Source organism: Pongo pygmaeus, chromosome 12, assembly GCF_028885625.2.
Source record: "Pongo pygmaeus isolate AG05252 chromosome 12, NHGRI_mPonPyg2-v2.0_pri, whole genome shotgun sequence".
NCBI lineage: Eukaryota > Metazoa > Chordata > Mammalia > Primates > Hominidae > Pongo > Pongo pygmaeus.
Window position 1 is genome coordinate 108653340 of NC_072385.2, and position 26208 is coordinate 108679547.

At 51.5% G+C, this 26208-nt stretch overlaps 1 protein-coding gene across 5 annotated transcripts in view; it reads left to right on the plus strand.

Annotated features, from left to right (window-relative positions):
- Positions 1-26208, plus strand: part of DNMT3A (DNA methyltransferase 3 alpha) — a 114879-nt gene that overhangs the window by 54062 nt on the left and 34609 nt on the right. For 4 of the 5 annotated variants that reach the window (XR_008500533.2, XM_054474861.2, XM_054474859.2 and 1 more), the window contains exons 4-6: positions 5847-6117; positions 13007-13050; positions 13466-13612. Coding sequence is in view for 4 of the 5 variants with exons in the window: in XM_054474861.2 (XP_054330836.1) it covers positions 5847-6117; positions 13007-13050; positions 13466-13612 (462 nt within the window). In the remaining variant the exon portion in view is untranslated. Of the gene's footprint in view, positions 1-5846; positions 6118-11203; positions 11335-12381; positions 12485-13006; positions 13051-13465; positions 13613-26208 lie in introns of those variants that run through there. The other variant, XM_054474865.2, reaches the window with a different exon arrangement.

A 26208-nucleotide genomic window follows, 5' to 3' on the forward strand; every position in this document is an offset into this window, starting at 1 on the left:
AGCCTGGCCAAGATGGTGAAATCCCGTCTCTACTAAAAATACAAAAGTTAGCCAGGCATGGTGGCAGTGAGCCGAGATAACGCCACTGCACTCCAGCCTGGATGACAGAGCGAGACTCCATCTCAAAAAAAAAAAGCTTCTTTTTCTTTTTTTTTTTTTTTTTTGAGAAGGAGTCTCCCTCTGTCGCCCAGGCTGGAGTGCAGTGGTGCAATCTTGGCTCACCGCAAGTTCTGCTTCCTGGGTTCACACCATTCTCCTGCCTCAGCCTCCCCAGCAGCTGGGACTACAGGTGCCTGCCACCATGCCTGGCGAATTTTTTGTATTTTTAGTAGAGACGGGGTTTCACCATGTTAGCCAGGATGGTCTCAATCTGCTGACCTCGTGATCCACCTGCCTCAGCCTCCCAAAGTGCTGGGATTACAGGCGTGAGCCATCACGCCTGGCCAAAAAAAGTGTTTCTTAAGCCAGGCATGGTGGCTCATGCCTGTAATCTCAGCACTTTGGGAGGCTGAAGTGGGTGGATCACCTGAGGTCAGGAGTTTGAATCCAGCCTGGACAACATGGTGAAACCCCATCTTTACCAAAAATACAAAAAGTTAGCCAAGTGTAATAGCGGACACCTGTAATCCCAGCTACTTGGGAGGCTGAGGCAGGAGAATCGCTTGAACCCAGGAGGCGGAGGTTGTAGTGAGCCGAGATTGCGCCACTGCGCTCCAGCCTGAGCAACAAGAGTGAAACTCCATCTCAAAAAAAAAAAGCGTTCCTTAGATAAAGACAGTCCCTGTCCTTGCCCCACCCTCAGCCCAGGGTTTTTCAAAGACATTATTGCCATTTTGTCTGGACTAAATCTCTGTTGGGGGGCTGTCCTCTGTCTGGTGGGATGTTTAGCAGCTTCCCTAGCCTCTACTCACTAGATGCCAGCACCTCACCCTAACCATGTGGCAGCCAAAAACGTCGTCACACACATGCCAAAATGTCCTGGTGGGGAGGTAGCAAAATCGCCCCAGTTGAGAACTACGGTCTTAACCTGCCTCAAAAAGCTGCTCACAGGAGACGACTGAGGAAAAGCCGGAGGCAGGGTGGGGGTTCTGCCCAGAAGGAAAGCGAAGGTTGGCAAACTCGGAGGGACCCCAGGAAGTGGTGGGCAGGATTTGAAGACCCAAAGTGAGACATACCGGGTGGGGGTAGGTGGACAGTAGGTGATAGGACCAAGCTGTACTGAAATCTAGAATGATACTAGATTCATGACCCTCCTGTGGCCCCCATCTGGCCCCCCACAGGAGGAGAAGTGATGGGTACTTACTGCGGCTTTTCCCATTCTGAAATTGTCACCTGCAGCTGCACCTGCTGGTGGTGCCTTCTAGGATGGTCGGCACCCCCAACCCAGCCCTCTCCCAGATAATGGGCAACATGAGTGTCTCGGGGGTGTGCTGTGTCTCTTTCAAGACGACTGTCAAAATAAAAGCAAACAAAAGCAGATTGTTTAACAGACATGGCAGCAAAGCTGAAACTCCCTCTAGCTTGAGTGCAGGAGGTTCTCACTTTTAGCCTTGTCTTTGCCATTTACAAATCAATTGTGAATACTGTCTGAGCACCTGTCAGGTGCCCCACTCCCTGCTAAGTCTAGCCGGATCGAGCAAAGTCTCTGCCCTCCAGAGGTCAACAAGCTGTGGAGACAGGGGGAAGGAGGGGAGGAGAGTGGCTGGGAGGAGGACATGGAGTTGGGGGCAGAAGAGGCCAGGCCTGGCTGGGGTACCCCTCCCTCCTGGGCTTCCAGGCTGAGGTTTCTGCCCTTCTCACCAGGGATGGCTCCTTCAGTGAGCACCCAGCTCTTCCCCAGAGACTTGGACAGTTGCTTCAGGCCATTTGACTGGGACCTTGTTCCTTCCTCTGGATGGTTTTGTCCTGCTGGTTACCCTGAGCCCCAGAGAGCCCCATTGAGGGGCCACACTTAGCTTGAGGGAGTTCTTGATGGGTAGGCTGAATCAAGGGTTGAGCATGGCAGAAGTCATTGCCCCCACCCCAATCCCAGAACTTTGGCTGAATCGTTTCATCCAGAACCTGAGAGAGCAGGTGAGCAGGAGGGGATGGTTGGGCAGAGGACGGTGTGGACCAGATGCGGGAGTGGGGATTTCAGCGGGTGAGCTAACCCAGGGCTGGAAATGTGCAACGTGCCCCGCTCGCCCATCATCTGCCCAGCATGCCCGGCTCCCACCTGGCTTTGGGGGCATCTCTGGGAGAATGGCGCATCTGGTGCTGTCGCAGACTGGGGTCTGTGGGCAAGGCCAGGGCAGGGCTTACTCATGTGCATGAATGACTGAGTTGGTCGGGAGCCTGGGACTGTGTTGGGCCTCAGAGCCGGCCCTCATAGGTCTCTATGCTACGGAGCCAGCAGTCAACAGGAAGTGAGTCCCAGCATGAGAGGAGGCCATGTGGTCCCAGGCAGGAAGTGAGTGACAGTGGAGTTGCCTCCAGCAGCTTTGCGGGGCTCAGAGCCTGCCCCAATCTGAGGTGTCTGCAGGGCAGCAAATGATGAGAAGAAAGGAAGACGCAGCCATGAATAAGTCTGGCTCTGAGCTCAAGTTGGCCAGGCAGGACCCCACGCACACCTCCGTGGTAGTGCCATGTTGGGGGCTTTGGGGTACCTGGAACAGCTGGACCCCAGAAGGTGGCTGCAGTGCAGAGGTACACTCCACTCTTCAGGCTGCTGAGGCTCATGACTGAGCCTTGAAGGGTGACAGACAGGGTTTACACCAGGGAGGACCATTCTAGGCTGGAAATGCCCTCTTTGCTTAAGCAGGGAGGGAGGAGAGGTGTTCTGAGTTCTGGGGAGGGTCCTGACACACAGGATGGAGGCAGGGGCGATAGGCAGGGGTCTGCCGTTCCACTTTCCTTCCTGGATTTGGCCTTCCTGGCTCTGCTGGCATCAGCCCAAGCCCCCAAGTGCAGCGGAGGACTTCTCGCTTTTACCAGTCACCTCCTCTTCCTCTCGTTGCAGCCCCCTGCCTCCAACTGCTGAGGAGTACACACATGCAGCTTTCTGTGGGTGCTTCCCTCCTGGAAGCAGGCCTGCCCAGCTGCCCTGCGCAGCAGGAAAGGAGCTTGGCAGGCCCTGCAGTTCCTTCTGCTCCCTCTCCGGCTGCTCCCTGTGCCCAGGTCCCCGTCCAGGGAGGAAAGCATACCTGAGAAGACTCTGGTTTTGTTTTTGTTTTTGTTTTCCCAAGGCCCTTGTCCCTAATTGCCACCTCTGGGGGTTCCTGGCCAAATAACAGTGGGTTCAGAGTTCAAGTCCTAGACCATTAGAGCAAAAGCAGCCTTGGAAACAGGGCTTTTCAGGGGAGGGGCTGGGGACCCAGTGCTATCTCAGGCTGTGCACTTGAGTGGTGGGAAACTCTGGAGGGAATTTGGCAGTATCTCTGCACATTTAGCTGGACAGGCCCTTTCACTTGGCCTGACCACTTCTGGAACTCCGTCCCATGGAAACACGCAGCTGTACAGAGCTGTAAGTGCAAGGGTGTTCACTGCAGCGAAAAGCAAATCAGCCCAAATGCCCACCATCGGGGAACGGCATGCATACATTTTGGAGCATCCAGATCCATCTGCACTGGGATGGAGGGATGCCCACTCTGCTTGTTAAGTGAAAAAGCAAGTTGCAGAACATTACGACTAGTATGATACCCTTTTGGAAAAAAACATTTCTGGATCTGAATGTGTATATGAATACATATGTATAAACATGTAACTTACACATGATTGTCGATGCATAGGAAAAAGTCTGGAAAGGATGCTCACTGAACTGTTAATAATGGGTACCTTAGGGGAGAGATTTTGGGGGTAGGGAGCTGAAATAGGAGCTTTAACCTTTTAGCATTATTCATTTTTTTTTGTATAGTTTGATTTTTTTTTTTTTTTTTGAGATGGACTCTCGCTCTGTTGCCCAGGCTGGAGTGCAGTGGCGCAGTTTCAACTCATTGCAACCTCTGCCTCCTGGGTTCAAGTGATTCTCCTGCCTTAGCCTCCCAAATAGCTGACATTACAGGCATGTGCCACCACGCCCAGCTAATTTTTAGTAGAGACAGGGTTTTGCCATGTTGGCCAGGCTGGTCTCAAACTCCTGACCTCAGGTGATATGTGAGGGAGCCCGCCTCAGCCTCCCAAAGTGCTAGGATTATAGGCGTGAGCCACCACACCTGGCTATAGTTTGATTTTTTTATGATATATATGTCTGACTTTTATAAGTAGAAAAAAAAAGACAAGAAAGACAAAATCTCCATTGGTCTAGACCAGTCATCTCCACCTGACAGGTGGGGAAACTGAGGTGCTGAGAGCAGTGCCTTCCTTATCTGGGGCTTGCTGAGCTGATGCTGTCCCTGCCTTTCTACTGGGTAGGTGTTCTGCATACGGAGCCAAATAGGCAGAGTTGCTGAGTGCAGCCTGGTGCCTGTGGGTGTGGCAGAGTGCCGAGCCGTGGGGACCCCTGCCTGTTCCTGTCCCACGCTGGACACCTCCATTCTTCTTGAGGTGTCCTGGCCCACTTGCCTCTGGATGGCTGAGGACTGAATATATATACACAGCAGAGCACACAGCAGGCACCCGGCTCTCCTGCTCTTGCTTTGTCCTTGCAAAGCCTGTGACCTGGAGCAAATCACAAAATTCCAGAGAGCCTCAGGTTCCTCACCTGCTTCCCAGGGAGGCTGAGAAACTCTGAGAAGGTAGTAAGTGAGGAGATTTGTCCACTGCGCAGTGACACACACAGACAGCCAGGATTATTCTTTATTTGATTTTTATTACCTGGAACCTTAGCAAGTTCAGTTCTTAGACTCTAGGGGATAAAGAAATGATTTCCCTTGAAGGGAGAATGAGAGACCCCGGTGCTCAGGAAGAGTTGTTGCAGAGCCTGAAAACTGTTTGCCAGAGCCTTGGCTCTTCTGGGTCTGAGTGCCTGAAAGAATCTGGGGTGGCCCAGGCCAGGGGAGAAGGCTATGCTAGGCTATGAGCCCACAGAATGCTTTTTTGGGGGTCCTCCTTAGACTCTCATGCCTCAAGAGACCAAGAGGAAAGCTGGGAGGGCACTGACCACAAAAGTCAGACCAGCCTGAGTCCCAGACTTGATCTGGTGGCACTGGAATCTTCTGAGGGAGGGGGGGTTCTTATTGGATTATGGGTGGCACAAGGAGCATTTTTTTTTTTTTTTTTTGAGACAAAGTCTTGCTCTGTCGCAAGGCTGGAATGCAATGGCGTGATCTCGGCTCACTGCAACCTCTGCCTCCCAGGTTCAAGCGGTTCTTCTGCCTCAGCCTCCCGAGTACCTGGGATTACAGGCATGCACCACCATCCCCAACTAACTTTGTATTTTTAGTAGAGATAGGGTTTCTCCATGTTGGTCAGGCTGGTCTTAAACTCCTGACCTCAGGTGATCCTCCTGCCTCAGCCTCCCAAAGTGCTGGGATTACAGGTGTGAGTCACCACGCCTGGCCGGAGCATTTCTTTTTTAACAGGGGCTGCAGAGAAGGCTTGGACGTCCTATGTAACCTCAGTGAGTGGTGGTGGGGTGGGGGAGCAGATCCCTTGAGAAGTGCAACCAGGCTGGCAAACCTGCTTGGATTCTTTTCCTGTTTCTTAAGCTGGAGTCCACAGACTCGTGATTTCAAGGGGTCAAGCCCAGGAATCCTTTGATGTTGGAAGCAAAATTGTGAATGTATCTGTTTGCATGAAGGTTTATATGAACACAGTTTCTGGACAGAAAGTGCATAACCTTCTCTAGAATTTCAGAGCAGTCAATGATCCAAAACAGGCTAAGCCCACTGATCTAACCCTCCTCTTGTGTATCTTTCTTACATTTGCAGGTGGAAAGCAGTGACACGCCAAAGGACCCTGCGGTGATCTCCAAGTCCCCATCCATGGCCCAGGACTCAGGCTCCTCAGAGCTATTACCCAATGGGGACTTGGAGAAGCGGAGTGAGCCCCAGCCAGAGGAGGGGAGCCCTGCTGGGGGGCAGAAGGGCGGGGCCCCAGCAGAGGGAGAGGGTGCAGCTGAGACCCTGCCCGAAGCCTCAAGAGCAGTGGAAAATGGCTGCTGTACCCCCAAGGAGGGCCGAGGAGCCCCTGCAGAAGCGGGTGAGTCCTCAGCACCAGGGGCAGCCTCTTCTGGGCCCACCAGCATACCCTGAGAGTCAGGGACTTGGGTCTCCAGCAGGTCCCAGGAAGGATGGTCTGGGTCGTGGCTAAAGGTCTGCTTGCCAAGGCTATGGCCTGGAGGCTACTGGCTGGATGCAGCCTGCACATATGTTTTATTTGGCCCATAGAGTGTTTTAAACATTTAAAAAATTAGTTGCCAGTATTTAAAAATCAAAAAATTTCACATAAAAATCTGGAGTTTTGGCTTCTCATGAAAAAAAAAAAAAAAGCTAGATCTGGCAACAGCAGGCTTTCATAACGCCAACGATTGCTAGACTGAGATAATGGCGGTCCCTCCATCGCCTTCTGTGGCTGGTTATGGGCCTTAGTTTTCTGCAGCTCTACCTGACCTGCTTACTCTCCCACGTGCCCTGCAGCTCCTGGGGATTGCTGTATTTGTAGCCTCTGGCCTGGGCACTCAAGGGCAGCAGATACCCTGTTTGCCTCCCTGAGTGCATTAGTCCTGAGCCCACCCTAGTTGGGCTGCCTTGACTGGAAATTTGGTTGTGACAGTGGCATGGGGAGAGGGCTGGGTGATTGTATTCTGCGTACTGCCCAGCCCAGGCCTCTTCATCTGGGGACTTTTTGGCCTAACCCTGGAAGCCTGGAAAGTTGCCCACTTTTCTCTTTCAGGTTAAGCCAGCAATTTCAGGGCCAACCGAGCTGTAAACATGTTAGTAATGAGGACAACTAGCATTTGTACAGGGCTTCACAGTTTACAAAGCGCTTTCTCATACATTATCACATTTGATCCTCCCAGGGCCCTGCCAGGTTGTTTTGCATATGTGCATTTTAATTTCAAAAAGTCTTCCTTCCAAGCGTGTATGATGGAATGAGTAAATTGATTAATTGGCATAACTTATTTTGCATGGATCCAACCTAATGTTCATGCAGGATAGAGAACATTTCCAGAATACAAATTTCCAAACTTACTAAGAAGCTTTTATTCATTTTTTATTCAACAAATATGCACGATGCTCCCACTATGTGCAGAACACTACAGAGGGAATCTGTATTAGTTGTTTTATTTACTCCTCTAACAATCTCATTCAAGATATATGATTATCCTCATTTTCAGAAGAAAAATATTGAGGCTTAAAGCAATGATGTGACTTGTTCATGGAGCCCAAACCTTAAGCGGCAGATCCAGGGCTCATTCAATCCTGGTCTTGTGCCTTTCTACTATTTTCTGCCGTCCTGGAATGGGGCTTGGTGCGGAGACGGGTCCTGAACTGTCTGGGCCTCTTGCACATATTCTGATACGTCCCGGGAGTGGGAAGGGCCTGAGAGGAGTGAAACAGATGAGGAAAGGGAGAAGACACCATCCTTCCCATTAACAATGCCAGGTGTGTGAGAGAACCCATCAGCCCTGCCCTTCCAAATGTGGTGCTTCCCATGGGCTGACTGCAGTTGACTTCGCTTCCCAGGACCCCACCATGACTCCTGCCGAGCTGCTACCCAGGGTCATGGCATTCCTTCCTGCCCTGCAGCATGGAGCCATAGCCCCAAAGCTGTTCTCTGGCCTTGAGGGTTTGTTTTCACTTTGGGATTTCCCTACTTCCATTTCTAGCTGTTCTCAAGGGCTCCTGCATCGATCAATCAACAGGTGTTTCTTAAAACACCCATTCAGGGTGTGTTAGGATCCATACCAGGGACTGGGGAAACTGTTATGAACAAAAACCTGGTTCTTGCCCTCAAGGACCTCACAGTCAGCTGGAGAGACAGACATTAATGAGAAATCCACGCTTAAAAAGATGAGATTACACATGGAGATAAGCGCTCTAAGGGAAGTGAGACATGTCCAGGGGAACTGCAACGAAGAACCTGAGTTGGCCTGGGCTGTCCAGCCCGAGCTGAAGGGTGAGGGAGTCCACTGGGTGAGGGGTAGAGGGAGAGAGTGAGAACAGGGAAGAAGGCTCCCAGGTGGGAGGGAGCAGGGCACCCAGGGAACTGATAGATGTCACAAGGCTAGAGTGCAGAGAGCAAAGAAGGGTGTGGAAAGTGCTGGGGCAGACAGGCCAGGCCTTCAAGGTGGCTGCTGGGGTGGGGGTGGGGGGGCGGGATGCGGGGAGGCAGGGGGTGGGGAGGCGGGGGGTGGGCAGTGTGTGTGATGTAATCAGCTTTGCAATTTGAAAAGCTCACTATGTCATCTGGATCCTGGGATGGAATGGAGGAGCTGGGAAGCAGGATGGCATCGGAGGGGCTGATGAGCAGGATGGCAGCAGAGATGAAGGGAGGGGACAAATGCCAGGAACATGAGAGGTGAGGGAGAGATGCTGTCAAGGATGATTCCTGGGTCTGGGACTTTCAGACAGGTGGATCTTCCTTAGAATCTTAGTGCTGAGTATGGTGGGCAAAAACTCTTTAAGTCTCCTTGACCTCCAAAATTTGGCCTTGAGGCTGGGTGCAGTGGCTCATACTCGTAATCCTAGCACTTTGGGAGGCCCAGGCGGGCAGATGACTTGAGGTCAGGAGTTCGAGACCAGCCAGGCCAACACAGTGAAACCTTGTCTGTACTAAAAATACAAAAAAAAATTAGCTGAGCTTAGTGGCGCATGCCTGTAGTTCCAGCTACTCGGGAGTCTGAGACAGGAGAATCACTTAAACCCAGGAGATGGAGGTTGCAGTAAGCCAAGATTGCGCCACTGCACTCCAGCCTGGGCAATAGAGTGAGACTCCATCTCGAAAAAACCAAAAAAAAAGCCAAACTTTGGCCTTGGTACACTCCTGTGTGGCCCCAGCTATCCAGGAAGTATAGATTCTGGCAGGGATCAGAGCTGGTATGATCCCTGAAGGCCACTGCACTGCCTGGAAGCTGAAATTGGTGAGATGTTACCTCGCGGGGTGGGCAGTGGCCTAGGTTCTGCCAATGTGCAATGGGCAGTGGCTTAATCAGGGTGTGGAGGCTCGGTCACGGTTCCAGCAGTCAGCTGACATAGAACACATGCTCAGCTGGTTGATTCAGATGAGGAAGGAGACTAAGGTCCCGGAGAGGATGTGGCTCGGCCGTGGTCTCCTTTCAGTTCCCCTTATTCCAGATCTCTTTTCAGGGGATGCTCTCCTGGAACCCCTTTCATTAGCTCCTGTACAGCAAAAACAGACTTTTTAAGGCAGCGTTTCTTGTAGCCTGAGCATGTGCTGAAAGTACAGCCAGGAGAAAGAATCAGGAAGACGGGAGATGATGAGATGAGTGATAGGGACAGGAGCCAACACCCGACAGGCCTGTGCTTGTCTTGGGTCTGCTTCTGCCCCCACCAGCATTAATGCCATAATGATGATGATTCAGGTGGCAGTGGCGATGTAGCTTTCCCTTACTGAGTATTGACTGTATTGGGCATTCTCTCTCCTCGCTACTCACAGTGTTCCATAGACCAGCAGCGTTGGCAGCACCCAGGAATTTAGAAATGCAGAATTCCAGCCTCCACTGAAGACCTGCTGGATCAGAATCTGCATTTTAAAGAGGGCCTCATGCTTCCCATGTATATGAAAGTTTCAGAAGCTCTGCTGTGTATTATGCCCCATGTGTGATCATGGGAGGAAGACTTTTTTTTTTTGAGACAGCGTCTCATTCACTCTGTCGCCCAGGCTGGAGTGCAGTGGCACGATCTTGGCTTACTGCAACCTCCACCTCCCAGGTTCAAACGATTCTCCTGCCTCAGCCTCCCGAGTAGCTGGGATTACAGGCGCCCACCACCATGCCCGGTTAATTTTTGTAATTTTAGTAGAGACAGGGTTTCGCCATGTTGGCCAGGCTGGTCTCGGACTCCTGATCTCAGGTGATCCGCCCACCTTGGCCTTCCAAAGTGCTGGGATTACATGCATGAGCCACTGCACCCAGCCTGGAAGACTCTTATTATCCCCATTTTTCAGATGGGGAGACTGAAGCTTCAGAAAGGTTAAATTACTTACCCAAGATTATGCAACTGGTGAGAGACCGGATTAGGGTCAGCAGAAAACCCCTCTCTACTCTGAGCATAGGGCCCCTTTTCAGGCCAGTGACTGCCCTCTGAGGTAAACCTGGCTACAGCCTGGTCATGGAGATTTGAGTTCATTTTAAAGAGAACTTGGGTGGCCTCTGGCTGAGTATAGCTCAGAATAAGAGACGAGTGTTAGAAGCACCCTGGCCTCCTCTGCCCCCAGGTCCTGAGATGCACTAGGGTCATGTTCGGGCCCGTCAGGGCCACACTGGAAGGACACAACCACCTGGCCCTGGCGGTGACCCTGGGCCTGGGCCAGGAGTAGTTGGGCTGCATAGGCAGTACTGAGAGAGCAGCTGACCCTCCCTGACTCATGACAAGTGCCGCATTCCGAGGCGGCCCGGCCAGGCTGGAAAGCGTGCATGCGTGCGTGCGTGCGTGCGTGCGTGTGTGTGTGTGATCACTTAAGTGGGCATGCGCAGAGTCTGTCAGGGAGAAAATTCCAGAAAGAAGCCAGTTGGAAACTGCATAAGGAAAAATCGTTCTGTTTTGGGGAGCCTGGGGGGCTGGGAAATTAGGAAGGCGGTCACATCGAGAAATAACAGTAGTGGTGTAGCGGAGAAGGAGCTTGCCGGGGCATCCGGACCCCTGAAAAGCTCATCTCAGCTCTGGCCTTAAGTCACTCCACCCCCCCCAGGTCTCAGCTTTCTGCAAAATTTAAGTGCTGAACAAGTACTCAATGATCTCTGCAAAGCCTTTCAACCCTGATTTTCTAATATTCTAATGAATAAATAATTATCCGTAACAGTAATTAAATGCCATGGAGGGTCCCAAGTAGGAAACGTTTGAGGTTCTAAAGCCGACTGGGGAGAAAATGTAGTCGGGAGGCCCAAGTCCAGGTCCGAGAGTCAGCCCAGGGGTCCTCCACTCCCCGCCCTAGCCGCAGGGCTGTCACAGTGGTTCCCAGCGCCACCGCGAGCCCCGGAGCCCCGCCGTCAGGGTCCGCCGGGACCGCCAGGCCGCCCCCAGGCCGCCACCTGATCGCGGGCAGGCGCCCCCTGCTGGGAGCCCGGGGCCTCGCCGGGCAGAGCGACGAGGTCTGAGAGGAGGGGGAAGCCCTGGCCTGGGAGCGGGGAGGCCCCGGACAGGCTGGAGGGGGCCCCCGCGAAAAAGGTGGGGAGCTGGCTGTGGTGGGAGAGAGGACGGAAAGGAAACAGGGAGGCAGAGCCAGACAAGATGGGTGAGACAGCCCTTAAAAGGCCGGTCACGAACAAAGCGCTGGCGAGTGCGCGCCCGCCCACACGCACAGGTGCCCGCGACAGACGCCCCGTCCCCGCCCACGCGGCCCCCGCGGGCTGAGCCCGGCGCCAGGCCCGCACCCACGGCGGCCCTCCTGCCTCCCTCCCCCGGTGCTCCCGGGCCTAGCTAGCAGGAGTCGCTGTCACCCGGGACAGAACCACCGAGGACAGCGCTGTCCTGGGCGCCCGGGCCAGCCCAAAACCAGCCCAGGACCCCCCTGTCACGAGGGAAGGGAGTGGCCTCCCGGGCTGAGGACCCGCGGCGTGAACACTGTGGCTGGCTTCCGCTTCACAGCCAGGAGATGAAGTCGGGGCTGTTTTTTCCGTTTCAGGCTCTTTGTCTCCCCCCACCCCAAGCTACCATGAGCCAGCCTTAGTGACCTTCCTGCAGTGGGCCCAGACCCGATACGCTGTCGGCTCCCGACAAAGAAGCTCAGGGACCCAAGGTGGAAGGAGGGCTCACTTCCCCACCTCCAGCAAGAAGCTACGGGAGGCAGAATCAGCCAGCCCCAGAGCCTCCGGGGCGCTGGGCCTGGAAGGGGTGCCTGGAAAGGGTGGTGAGGACCCGGTGGGGAGTGCAGGGGGATGCCTGGGAGGAGCGCAGCTCCCCTCATGCTGGGGGCCTGGACAAGCACAGGGAGAGGGCAAGGTCTTAATAGGGAAGTTGAGACTTCCCTGCCTGGACCTGGAATCAGGGCCCAGTAGAGGAAATGAATCCATAGGGAAGGAGAACCACACCAACATGTACTGAGCACCTACAGTATGCCAGGCCCCACAGTAGGCACTTAATACCATAACCTAATGATTTTAGAACATTTATCTACCTTGATTCAGTGGGAAAACAGGCAGGAGAGGTTACAGAGGTCACACTGGAATCCAAACTCAAGTCTTCTGGATTAAAGGCTGAGCTCAGGGGCCTGAGTGTGGGGCAGGGAGTGGAGGGCCGGAGAATGAGATTAGTAATAGAATCATAATATTTGGACCTGCAGGCGGACCTTGGAAATCGCATCCAGCATCCTTATTTTCCAGATGAGGAAACTGAGTCTCGTAGAGAGGAAGTTGCTTCACCGGGGTCTTGTTCCAGTTGGCCCGGTACCCACCGCCCCCCAGTACATGCCCTTATGCCCAGAAGGCCTCTTTGCAAACACTCCCTTGCAGGGCCAGGGAGGCTGCTCAGGCTGGCCCTCTGGCCCAGGCCTTCCTGCACCCCCTCTGCCTTCCGCACCCCCTCTGCCTTCCTGATCCTCCTCTGGGGAAGGAGGTCTCTTGCCTGGGAGCAGCAGAATGGGGGTATTTTTAGTCCCCTTCTGTGTAACTGAGACAGAGTTGACAGGCCAGAAACCCAGCTCTGAATTTCCTCGTGTTCCCTCTTGCCTGGGCCTCAAGGCCTGCCCCTGCCCGAGTTCTTTCTCTGCCCTAGGCCCTGCTGGGTCCTCAGGGTCAGCACTGTGCCTGGCATGTGGTGGGCCATCATATTTAACACATGAACAGCTAAACGGCCAGAGGACCCCCATCCCCTGTGACAGGGACCCCAGGCACAAGGTGGGGCCTGTGAGCCACTCCAGTAATTCTGCCGACCAACGAACTGGTCCCTTTGTTCTTCCCTCTCCACAGGCAAAGAACAGAAGGAGACCAGCATCGAATCCATGAAAATGGAGGCAAGTGTTCCACCCCCAGGGGCTCTGTGGATCCTGATTCTAGAAGAAGGACACGGGTGGCGAGTGTGTGTGAGGGGGCGGAGGATGGGTCCCTCCTCCTTCTTTACACATCCCTCTGTGGGAAGGAGAGGAAGTGGGTGTGGAGGTTGGAAGTCCCCCAACAAGGCAGCCGGCTCATCCCCCTCCAGAGGCCAGACGCCTGCCTTCGTGGCCTGTGGCTGTGTCCAGGTGCGCCCCCCCCACCACCACCACACATGCCCCTCGCTCCTCCAGCCCACACGGGGCCTGCCCAGCACTCCCAGGAGCGCCCTCTCTGGCCAGGAGCCAGTGTCGACATTGTGTTTGAGGCGAGTGCCTCCTTGGTGGGTCCGTCATTGCCCACCCTAATGCCCTGATGTCTGTCTCTCTGTCCTAGGGCTCCCGGGGCCGGCTGCGGGGTGGCTTGGGCTGGGAGTCCAGCCTCCGTCAGCGGCCCATGCCGAGGCACACCTTCCAGGCGGGGGACCCCTACTACATCAGCAAGCGCAAGCGGGACGAGTGGCTGGCACGCTGGAAAAGGGAGGTGAGGCGCCTTCTGGCCTGGGCCCCAGCCTGTCCTGCAGAACTGGAAAACCAGAAGTGATGGGCCTCAGTTTCCCCTTCAGGCTAACCCTTAGAACTTACTGGGAGCCGCTTAATCTCTAGGCAGTGATGACTGGTTCATCTGTTCCTTCAGCAGATGCTTATTGAACACTTACCGTATACCTGGCTGTGTACTAGACCCTGGGCGTATACGGTTCCTGCCCTCATGGAGTTGACATTCTGATGGGGGAGACAGGCAGAACATAAAGAAACAAGGGGCTGAAATAGAAGTTAGCAGAGTCCTGCTTTAGTTGGAATGGTCAAGACAGGCTTCTTGGAGGAGGTGGCATTTCAGTTAAGGTCTGAAGGAACTGAAGAGCCGGCTCTGTGAGGAGTGGGGTCAGGGAGAGTGTTCTAGGCAGAGGAAACAGCACCAGCAAGGCCTTGACTTGTTTGGCAAACTGTATGCCAGGGTGAAATGGCAAAGGAGAAAGGGCCAGATGCAGCCGGAGAGGCAGGCGGGGCTCCACACATCAGGGCGCCCTGCAGGTCTGCCCAAAAGCTGGCTTACTTCTGACAATACCAGGCAGCCATAGAAGGTTTCTGTGCACAGGAAGGATGTGATGTGGATTTGAGAGGCAGCAGTGGAGACAGAGAAGAGCTTTGGGGTGTATTTTGGAGCTAGAATAGCTAGGGCTTGCTGATGGACCGGAGGGGAGGGGAACTGGTGGACTCAAGGAGGATTCCCAGGGGTCTGGCCTGAACACCTGGTGATGGTTGTGCCATTTGCTCAGATGGGAAGACCCAGGGGAGGATGAGTTTGGGACAGGTGGGAATTGAGGGCTCCGTGTGAGATGCCAGGTGCCTGGAGTCTGGGCTGTAGGGAAGTACGGGCGACAGAGGTGGGCATTGAGAGCAGAACCCTGGCATTTAAATCCATGGGAACTTAAGGGCTCAGCAAGGGGAGAGGGAGGAGAGACGAAGTCTCAGAACATGTCCATGAAAACCCCGACATTTCTGGGCCACATGGAGAGGAGGAGTGGCAGGCAGTGGGGACTGAGGGAGAAAGCAGGACAGAGCAGTGTCTGGGGAAGCACGGGGTTTTCCCAGAGGGTGGCTGCCCAGCCCTAGGGAAAGCTGAATTCACTGAGACATGCCCATGGCGTTGGACAACCTGGAAAGGAGCTGGTGACTTTTTAGAGAAGCTTCTGTGGGGGTCGGGGAGGTGGGAACAGCCCGTGGAGGGCTTCAGCCATGCAGAGAGGTGAGAAAATGGAGGCTGAAAGACTGAGGAGGGAAATCAACTCGCCACGCGCAATTTTTGAGCTGTCTTGTATGTTTGATTAGTAGAGGACCGGGTACAAAGAGAAGTGGGTGGTGACCTAGCTGCACAGGAAAAGAGAGGAAACTGCCACCACGTGGGGCACTTCACGTGAACTCAGCTCTCATTTTGTCTTTACCCCAGGCCTCCAGGGGAAGGCGGCCCTGTTCGTCTGTTCGCCTTTGTGTGAGAGCTTTCTCTAGAGAAAGTGCAGAACAGAGGCGAGGCGCGGTGGCTCACACCTGTAATCTCAGCACTTTGGGAAGCTGAAAGGAGGTCAGGAGTTTGAGACCAGCTTGGCTAGCTTGGTGAAACCCTGTCTCTACCAAAAATACAAAAAATTAGCCAGGCGTGGTGGCTCATGCCTGTAATCCCAGCACTTTGGGAGGCTGAGGCGGGTGGATCACCTAAGGTCAGGAGTTCGAGACCAGTCTGCCCAACATGGCAAAACCCCGTCTCTACTAAAAAGACAAAAAATTAGCCGGGCGTGGTGGCAGGCGCCTGTAATCCCAGCTACTCAGGAGACTGAGGCAGGAGAATCACTTGAACCCGGGAGGTGGAGGTTGCAGTGAGCTGAGATCACACCACTGCACTCCAGCCTGGACAAGAAGAGCAAAACTCTGTCTCAAAAAAAAAAAAAAAAAAAAAAAAAAAAAAAAAATATATATATATATATATATATATATATATATATATATATACACAAAAAATTAGCCAGGTGTGGTGGTGTGTGCCTATAGTCCGGGCTACTCAAGAGGCTGAGGCAGGAGAATTGCTGAACCCGGCAGGTGGAGGTTGCGGTGAGGCGAGATTGCGCCACTGTACTCCAGCCTGGGCAACAGAGCGAAATTCCGTCTCAAAAAAAAAAAAAAAAAAGAGAAAGTGCAGAACAGGGTGGGGGTTCTGGCTGCTTGATTGTTTTCTTTTCCTCTGGGATCCAGGAAGGCAGAAATTACTTTCCCGGAAGAGCCCGGAGAAAGGGCAGCCTGTCTGAGGTCTGGGAGGAGACGCACTTACCCCTGTGTGTGGAATGTTGTGTTTGGGGTGGAAATTCAGGAATGGGGCTCTTCTCTCCAAGTCAGTTGCTGCACTCCTGGGTTCCCTGCAACCCGGAAACAGGGGCTTTGCTTTTTAGCTCCTGGTTCGGTGAGCGAAGTGTTTCTGTTCTCATTTAGCCCTGGGGCAAGAAGCTTAGACTATGACTTTTAGGACCTGGAAGAACTTTCAGAAATTCCGTGATTCTCAAACTCTGCTCCCTTGAAGAAGCAATATGGAGGCCTGCCCTCAGTTACAGTGAAAAAAGGATTCTTTCCTCAACTCCCAGGAAAAATTAGATCATAGATACATTTTCTCAATTTTAGGTCTCTACTAAAATTTAAAAATACTTTTTTGGGCTGGACGCAGTGGCTCACACCTGTAACCCCAGCACTTCAGGAGGCCGAGGCGGGTGGATCACCTGAGGTCAGGAGTTTGAGACCAGCCTGGCCAACATGTTGAAACCCCATCTCTACTACAAATACAAAAATTAGCTGGGCATAGTGGCGGGCACCTGTAATCCCAGCTACTTGGGAGGCTGAGGCAGGAGAATCACTGGAACCCGGGAGGCGGAGATTGCAGTGAGCCGAGATTGTGCCACTGCACTCCAGCCTGGGTGACAGAATGAGACTCCATCTCAAAAAAACAAAACAGACTTTGTAAAACTCATGAACATTTTCTAACATATGCAGAGGCAGAGAGTAGTGTAACGACCTCCCATTGCCATCACCTGGCTCCAGCAATTATCAAAAGATTTTCTAGTAAGTCTTCAACCCTTGGCATTTGCATCCCCACTCCCAACCAATGAAGGTAACAGTGGGCATTAACAGAAAAACCAAAATGTTGATTTAATTTAAAAGACTTCAGTACACTTGACTTGCGATGTGGAGATCTCCAAACAAAATATATTTTCTGCTAATAACATTATTCCTTATTCCTATGCTGTAATTAAAGAATTCCATGAATTCCAGTGCAAGTTTTAGAACTACTGATCTCATTTTCAGGCTAGGGGACTTGGGGCTACCGAGTTTTATAACTGGCCACAAGCTCACAATGAAGAATTGGGAACAGGACTAGAATGAAATTAGAATTTACATTTCCTATTCCAATGTGGGGCCCAGCCCCTGACTGTCACACAGTCTCCTCCTAGGCTATGCCTGGGGTTAGGGAAGGGCTAGATGCAGGTATCAAGAATGGGGAAAACACAGGTAGCTTTCAAGATTCCCAAGTCACCCTCAGACTCAAGAGTAGTAGCTGTTGCTATCAGGCCTGTTTTCTTTGTTTGTTTGTTTGTTTTTGAGATGGAGTTTCGCTCTTGTTGTCCAGGCTGGAGTGCAATGGCTGGATCTCGGCTCATTGCAGCCTCCGCCTCCTGGGTTGAAGCGATTCTCCTGCCTCAACCTCCCGAGTAGCTGGGATTACAGGCACCAGCCAACACACCCGGCTAACTTTTTGTATTTTTAGTAGAGACGGGGGTTTCACCATGTTGGTCAGGCTGGTCTTGAACTCCTGACCTCAGGTGATCTGCCCGCCTTGGCCTCCTGAAGTGCTGGGATTACAGGCGTGAATCACTGCACCTGGCCTATCAGGCCTGTTTTTGTTTTTTGTTTTTTGTTTTTTTGAGACGGAGTTTCGCACTTGTTGCCCAAGCTGGAGTGCAATGACATGATCTCAGCTCACTGCAACCTCCATCTCCCAGGTTCAAGCAATTCTCCTGCCTCAGCCTCCTGAGTAGCTGGGATTACAGGTGTGCACCACCACACCTGGCTAATTTTTTGTAATGTTTTCTAAGTGGTGTAACAACAGCACAGACATTTCTCCTCTTTTCTCAGTCTCATTTTGCTCTCTGACATTTGAGCCCTTCTGAAACTGCCTCCCTGGGCCTTCCCAAGGCCCCTGCAGGTTCCTCCCCACCTCCTTCAGCTGATCTCAAGCGGCAACCTCTGTTAATGGCATCCCCAGATCTCCACCCCCCACCCTCTGCCAGTGTTGATCCACTAACCCCTTACCCACCCTCCTAGATCCAAGTACCCTCCTCCTCCCAAAAAAGGCACCTCCCCTCCTGACAAACCACCCAGCCTTCAGGACCCAGCTCCAGCTGTTCCCCAGGCAATATCACTTGAAGGGCCAGCCAGCACTTCCTAATCTCAGGATGCAACGCCTGCAACCTTTCATTCAGGGCACCTTTACTGAGCCGATTTCCAGAAGCCTCCACAGCTGAGTGACACGTAAGATACTGGGACTACCAGAGGCATAGAGGATTCCTAGTTTTCCCATGATAGGATGAGGGCTCATAGCACCTGCAGAAAGAGCTGCCCTGAACGGGGCATAGACGAATGCTGCCTGGGGTCATCTACGCATCAGCAGGAGGTGGCTTCTGGCTTTTGACGGTTGAACTGGAATTTAGGGGAGGGGTGAGGAAGGCATTTCAGAGGGAGGAATACAGCAGGCACATACCTCCCGAGGCACAAGACACTTGGGCTTTTCAGGAATGGAAGTTTGTTGTGGTGGTGCACGGCCAGTGTGGGCAGAAAGCAGCTAGGAAATGTGGCTGGAAGGTGGGGCGGGGCCAGAAGGAGGAGCTGCCACCAGACCCCAGGCTGCACCAGCCCTTCCCCTATGCTGTGTGCCCTACCTGGGGGGCTTCTTCCCTCGGAACGCACTCCCCAGCTTAACTTCCTTCTCCTTGCCCACCCTTGTCAGACCACAGTTACTGAGTGAGCCTACCCCAGATTACCCCCTCCAGGCTTTCCCTCCCCCAAGATTTAAGACGACTCAGAATGCCACAAAATGAAAGAAATGGAAAATAAGTGAATGGGGAAAATGAGACATTTCCGCAGTCCCTGAGGCTGAAGTGAGAATTCCTGCTGGAGCTGGGAAGGAAGTTGTTGTCTTCTGTCTGTTCCATCTCCTGTTGCTGTTCCTTCACCTGCTTACTAGTCCTGTAAGGACTAAGCTCTGTTTTAATCATGATCACACCCTGCCATAGAACCTCCAATGGCTCCCCATTGTATCCCCCATCATGTCAGATACCCTCTGGCTATTTCTCAAGTCTTCAACCCTTCGACCTCCACAATCAACCCACCCCACTTTCACTACAGTCCTCTAATAGAAGGGTGTCCCCTAGGAGGGGACCTTGCCATGCTCCTTCCTTCCTTCCTGTCATCGTTCCTGCTGTGATTTCCCCAGTCCATTCTTCAGGGCTGAGGCCAAGAGCTGCTGCCTCCTCCAGGAAGGTTTCTAAGATTTCTCCAGTCCACAATGACCTCTTCCCTTCCCTGAATCCCTGTAACCCTTACTGGGGTTTGTTTGTTTTTTTGAGACAGTTTCACTCTGTCTCCCAGGCTGGGGTGCAGTGGTGCAGTCTCTTGGCTCACTGTAACCTCCGCCTCCCGGGTTCAAGCGATTCTCGTGCCTCGCCTCAGCTTTCCCAGTAGCTGGAATTACAGGCACGCACCACCACACCCAGCTAATTTTTATATTTTAAGTAGAGATGGGGTTTCACTATGTTGACCTGGCTGGCCTCGAACTCCTGACCCCAAGTGATCCGCCTGCTTTGGCCTCCCAAAGTACTGGAATTACAGGCATGAGCCACTGCACTCAGACTGTCCTTACTGTTAATATTACTTAGCACTCAATCATATTTCATCAGGGTATTTTTCACTGTTTCTTATGTGTTGATTACGTCTTCCTCTGTCTGGCCTAATGCAATGGGCAGGGAGAACAGGCCCAGTGAATACCTGCCGGTTGGCTAAGCAGTTGGGAGGTAGGTGAATGTGGGACCACTTCTCTAGGAGCATGAGATCTTGGATTTCCACCATGACAAGGGCCCACACACTTGATTTCGAGGTGGTTTTTCCAGGGGTGCTGACAGGTATACCTGGAGGATGGCATGGGGACTGGTATGGACAGGCTCCATGGGTAAAGGGGGGCCAGAGTCTCCTCCATCCTGTGTTCCTGCCATTCTCACCAGGCTTCTGAGCTGAGGAGAACCTTCCTTGGCCTGGCAGAGCTGGCCAGGGCTGTGGGGAGGGCAGGGGTGGGGCAGTTCCTCCTCCCAAAGGAAGGCAATCCCTTAGCTCCTCTTCCTTCTAATTCTCAGAGCAAAATGCACTCTGATGGAGGGCTTGAGGGTTAGGAAGGGCCTCTCGCTTCATTAGCCCTCTCTGTAGCTCTGCAAGGCAGATGAGCACAGAGACCCAGGGTTAGTAGCTGGGCGGTCATCTCGCCAGGGAAGCCGCTCACCTCACCTGGGAAGCCGCTCACTCCAGTTTGTGTCGCTGCTGGTGGTTTTAGGACTCAGTTACAGTACATCGATGGCGTGACTCACTCATTAATCTCTTCACCCCAGCCGGATTCTAAATACCGTCTAGGTAGTGGGTACCATGTACTACTGTTCTAGGATCTGGTCTCTTTCCTGCTTCCAACCTGAAGGTAGGGACCCTTGACTCATGCATCCTTATACTTATTAGATGCTTAATAATATTGAATAGTGATAATGAAACATCTGTGGCTGGAATGTTATAGTCTCTCCTCCCTTCCCTCGCGACACTCAGATACAACCCACTCCGTCCGCCCAGGGCTGCCCAGCAGATAGCAGAGCCTTCATGTACCTTAAGGGTCGGCTGCTGTTTACTGCGACCTTTGGAGGCAAGTTCAAATACTGCCTTAAGTAAGGTCCCACTTACTGGGTGTGGGACCTTAGGCATCACTTACCCTGTACCCCAGCTGAGGTTCCTCCTCTGTTGGTAGACTTGGCTGTACTCTGCATCTCCATGACAGTAGCACTCGCCAGCTTGTTTTCTGCCTCTACCCATTTCTGCATTTAAGCTTGTTCAATACAGGCATTCTGGGCACCCCCTGCCCCGAGGGCTGGCATGTGGGAGGTGCAGGGTGAAAGTGTGCTGAATGAATGAACAATTCTCATCTCAGAGTTGTATGGATAACACACAACATTTAAAGCTCCTAGCACAGAGCTAGCATATAATAGGAACTTTATAATTTTTTAGAAAGTATTTTAAATTACATAAGCATTACACAAATACATTCTTGTGAAAAAGTCTGCCCAAACTTGCCACCCCAAAATTTTATTTTGAGACAGGGTCCTGCTCCATTGGCCAGGCTGGAGTGCAATGGCATGATCATGGCTCACTGTAGCGTCAACTTCTTGGCTCAGGTGATCCTCCCACCTAAGCCTCCTGAGTAGCTGGGACCACAGGCATGTGCCACCACACTTGGCTAATTTTTAAATTTTTTGTAGAGATGGGGGTCTCCTTATGTTGACCAGGCTGGTCTTGAACTCCTGGGCTCAAGCAGTCCTTCTGCCTCAGCCTCCCAAAGTGCTGGGATTACAGGCATGAGTCACCACATCTGGCCTGAAAATTTAATTCCTTCACCAGAAATACTTGATGCTATCAGTTTGGTGTAATGTCATGATTTTTTTCTATCCGTGTGTATGCGTGTAAATATATAATTTTGCTTCAGGGGTTCTTTTTTTCCTTTCCTTTTTACACAAATGGAACCACACTGTAGTTTCATTTTACAGCTTGGTTTTTGACTTCCAATAAGTCTGTGCAATCTAGCCACGTAATTACTATTATATTCCACCATGTGGATTCCCATGGTTTTATTTAGCCATTCTGTTATTGGTGGCCATTCATGTTGTTTATGATATTTTACTGTTTAGCATTGCAGCGGTGAACATCCTTAGTCATACCTCTTTGTGCATCTGTTTCTCTAAGATAGATACCTAGAAAGAAAAAGGCCTAGTTGAAGGGAATGTGCATTTTACATTTTATGACATCTGCCAAACTGCCCTCTAAAAAGGGCACTGCCAATTTATGCTTCTGTGAACAGGGTATGAGAAGATCTTTGCCAACATCAATATTTTGCTAGTCAAATGGGTGGGAAAATAGTATCTTGCTATACTTTTAATTGGCATTTCCCAGATAATAAGGTTGAACATCTTTTCCTATGTTTATTGGCCATTTGTGCTGCTGCTTCTGTGAGCTTAGCAAATGTTGCCTCCTCTGACTTTACAACCCTGCAGTCTCAACAGACTGTGCTTCCTGTCCGCCCTGAGGAGAGCAGGCCATGAATGTCCAGAAGGTCCCCCCTGCTGTGCCATATTCCATTTAATAAGCAGTCACTCAGCACCTACTAAGTAAAGGGGCCTTGTGCTAGGGGCTATGGGAAGGAGGAGATGAATAAGGTGTGGTCTCCTGGGCTTTAGTCTAGTTCAGGAGAAATGGAAGTGCAAAGTAGACCAGTAAAGGCTCAAACCAAAGTATTAGCCAACTGTATGGGAAGCAGTTTTAAAGGGTATTTGGACTGGAAGACATTCCTCACTTATTTGCCATACCTGACTTTTTGCAGGGTGGCCTCAAAAATAACATCACCCTTGAAGGAGATGATGATGTTTGGATTAGGCACAGCAAGTATACTTTACCCAAAGGCTGAACAAGTTCTAGAGGCTCCCATGACAGCCTGTAACCAGTAGTGACTTCGAGGGCTGGCCTTTACCATATGCTACTAAAGTTGCCACAGACAGACTCCCCATTGTCCTTTAAGTAGATGGGTTGGTTGCGCACCGGAGTCTTCACTTCTGGGGCACAGAGAGAACAGCTCTTAGAACAACCCCTACTTTTTAGTGGTGAGAAAAAAAGAGGCAGGGTGGGGTAGGCGACTAGTAGCTGGCCCAGGGCCAACTCCTGGCCACAGCAAAGCCTGAACCAGGGAAAGGGTGTTGAACTTCACTGAGCACCTACTTTACATCAGGCACTATGCCAGGAGCATTAGCTTTCACCACAATCCTGAAACATATTATCTGCATTTAATGTCTTTTTTTGTCTTTTTTTTTTTTTTTTTTTTGAGATGGAGTCTCACTCTGTCACCCAGTCTGAAGTGCAGTGGCATGATCTCAGCTCACTGCAACCTCTGCCTCTTGGGTTCAAGCAATTCTCCTGCCTCAGCCTCCCAAGTAGCTAGGATTACAGGCACCTGCCACCACACCCGGCTAATTTTTTGTATTTTTAGTAGAGATGGGGTTTCACCATGTTGGCCAGGCTGGTCTTGAACTCCTGACCTCAGGTGATCCACCTGCCTCAGTCTCCAAAGTGCTGGGATTACAGGCATGAGCCACCGCCCCCAGCCAGAAGTATTTTTTTAACCTCTATTTTGCTATTAGAAAATTAAGATTTATCTAGGTAAGTAGGTTGCGGCCACATGGGTATCCTGATGGAGTGGCCCAATGGGCAAAACTAGACTCCAAATCTCATGTTGCTTCTGTTGTGTACCCAAATGACTCACCTACACTCCCAGTTTTCCTGGTTTCCTGGCTTGGAAATTGTCATGAAATTGAAGAATGCATTTAGAAGAGAGGGAGAGAGCTGGCCCAGCTTTCCAGCCTGCTGCATGCTCTTCCCGCCCCCAGCCTGCAGTTGTTGGGGCTGCTCCCCATGCCTCTTTGCCAGGAGGCTCAGGTCCCTTTCAGCCTCCCCAACCACCCCTCCCTGCTCTACTCATGTGGTCCTGAACCCTTGCCCTTGAATTGCTGTTTTTTCATGACCATATGGATGATGTGAAACTGGATTAAGAAAATGTTGGAATGAGATTTGGGAGGCCTGGTTTCTCGTCTCAGCTTCTGCCCCTCCTTAGCTATGGATGTGAGGAGGTCTTTCTGCTTTCGGCATTTTAGTTTCCTGGTTTATAATGTGACAGAAATAGATGAGATGACCCCAGAGATTCTAAAATTCCATCATGGCAGGTTGGGGGGTGAGACTAGAATCATGATCTGCACTCTCTTTATTACCTAGATTACCTTGTACATAAATTCTAAATTAAATATTTGAGTGAATTCTCAGACCTCGCATATATGTCTCTTCTAAAGGCACATACATGAAGCATCCTTATAAAAACTCTTTTTGGCCGGATGCGGTGGCTCATGCCTGTAATCCCAGCACTTTGGGAGGCGAAGGCAGGCGGATCACGAGGTCAGCAGATCGAGACCATACTGGCTAACATGGTGAAACCCCGTCTCTACTAAAAATACAAAAAATTAGCTGGGCGTGGTGGCAGGCACCTGTAGTCCCAGCTACTTGGGAGGCTGAGGCAGGAGAATGGCGTGAACCCAGGAGGCAGAGCTTGCAGTGAGCCGAGATCGCGCCACTGCACTCCAGCCTGGGCGACAGAGCCAGACTCCGTCTCAGAAAAAAAAAAAAAATTCTTTTTAAAAAAAAATCTTTGGCCCAGCACAGTGGCTCATGCCCGTAATCCCAACACTGTGGGAGGCCAAGGCGGGTGGATCTCTTGAGGCCAGGAATTCGAGACCAGTCTGGCTAACATGGTAAAACCCTGTCTCTACTGAAAATACAAAAATTAGCTGGGCGTGGTGGCACATGCCTGTAATCCCAGCTACTTGGAAGGCTGAGGCACAAGAATCGTTTGAGCCAGGGTGGTGGAGGTTGCAGTGAGTCAAGATTGCGCCACTGCACTCCAGCCTGGGCGACAGAGCGAGACCTTGTCTCAAAAAAAAAAAAAAAAAAAAACAACAACAACAACAACAACCAAAGGGTTGTCCAGCCTTTACTGAGCAGATACTGTGTGCTCAGTCTTTAAGATACCACCTTGTGTGTCTGGGTGTCTACTATGTTCCAACATTTTCTAGACACTAAGGAAGCAAATTTAAAGGCAAGTCAGAATCCTACCCTCCCCTGTGAGAGGTTGGTAGATAAATGAATGAATTGTGCTGTAGCCAGGGCAGGGTTGTTTTAGAAATACTAAGGGAAGGACTATGCAAGCAACTCCCTAGCCCTGCCTAAGGACCTCAGGGAAGGCGGTGCCTAGGGAGAGGCAGTGTACCGCCATTGACCTGAACAGGACTGCTTGGCAGGGACAGTGGGGGAAGGGCATGGAGTGGGGTCCTAAGGGAGGTGGTCAAAGAAATCCTCTAGGAGTTTAGAGTCTAGAGTGCCTCAAGGTTTCTCCCATATTTAGGCCAACTTTAACTTTCCCGTAGCACTGTCTATGGGACTGACAAAGCAGAAAATATAATAGCCAATGTTCTCTCTGCTTTAAAAACCAGACTGCTTGTCAGGGAGGCCATGGGATGTTCAAGTATGGGGTGGTCTGCCAGAGCCCTCTGTCACTTTATTAAGAGGCCAGTACACTAGTTAAAGGAGTTAATGGACCTCAGTACTTACTACTGATTGCTTAGTAATTCAGTACTTGGTAAATAAACATGATACTATGCTAGTGGTGGGGTAGGGGGAGACCAATTGGATACAGTCCCTGTCCAAGAGGCACACATTGTCAAGTGGAGAAGGCAGGAATGTTCCCAACAAGCCTCAGTGGCAGTCAGAGCATGGGGCTTGCTCTGTGCTCCTGTATAATAAGAGCCCAACATGAAGTGTAAAGGAGCATGAGAGCAGCTTCTGGAGGACTCCAGGAAAGCTTCCTGGAGGAGGCAGGCATCCTTTGAGAATTTCAGTAAGTGCAAAAGAGCTGGGTACAGTGTAATCCCAGCACTTTGGGAGACCAAAGTAGGAGGATCGCTTGAGCCCAGGAGTTCAAGAGCAGCCTGGGCAACATGGCCAGACCCCCTCTCTACAAAAAAATATTGAATTAGCTGAGCATGGTGTTGTGCACCAATGGTCCCAGCTACTCAGGAGGCTGAGGTCGAGGCTGCAGTGAGCCATGATCATGCCACTGGACTCCAGCCTGGGTGGCAGAGTGAGATACTGTCTCAATAAATAATAAACAAATAAATAAAAAAGTGTAAAAGAGGAGGAAGGCATTTCAGGAAAAGGAACTACTGAGGGCAAAGAGGAGGAGGCATGACTTCTGGGTTGTTTAGGGAATAGTAAGAGATCTGGTAACTAGGGTGCAGGGGTTAGGGAGGATGGGCGAGAAGAGATAGAACTAGAAAGCAAGATGGCCACATCCTCAGTGGTCTTCCTGCATAGTGAGAAATTTAGGCTTCGTTGTCCAGTGGAGAGCAGGGGTGGAAGAGAATTGGACACGTAGTTTAGGAAGATAACCTGGCAGGACAGTAAGTATTCCCCAGAGAGAGGAAGTTTAGAAGCAGGACCAGGTAGGAAAACATTACATTTGGCCTTGACTGAGGGTTGAGGTAATGAGAGGCAAACTTGAAGGAATTGCTAGAACTGGTCCTGGTTGGAGGGGAGGGAAAAATTTGCCTGGTATTGGGAGCTGGGCTGGGGACAGGGTTCATTATCTGAGGT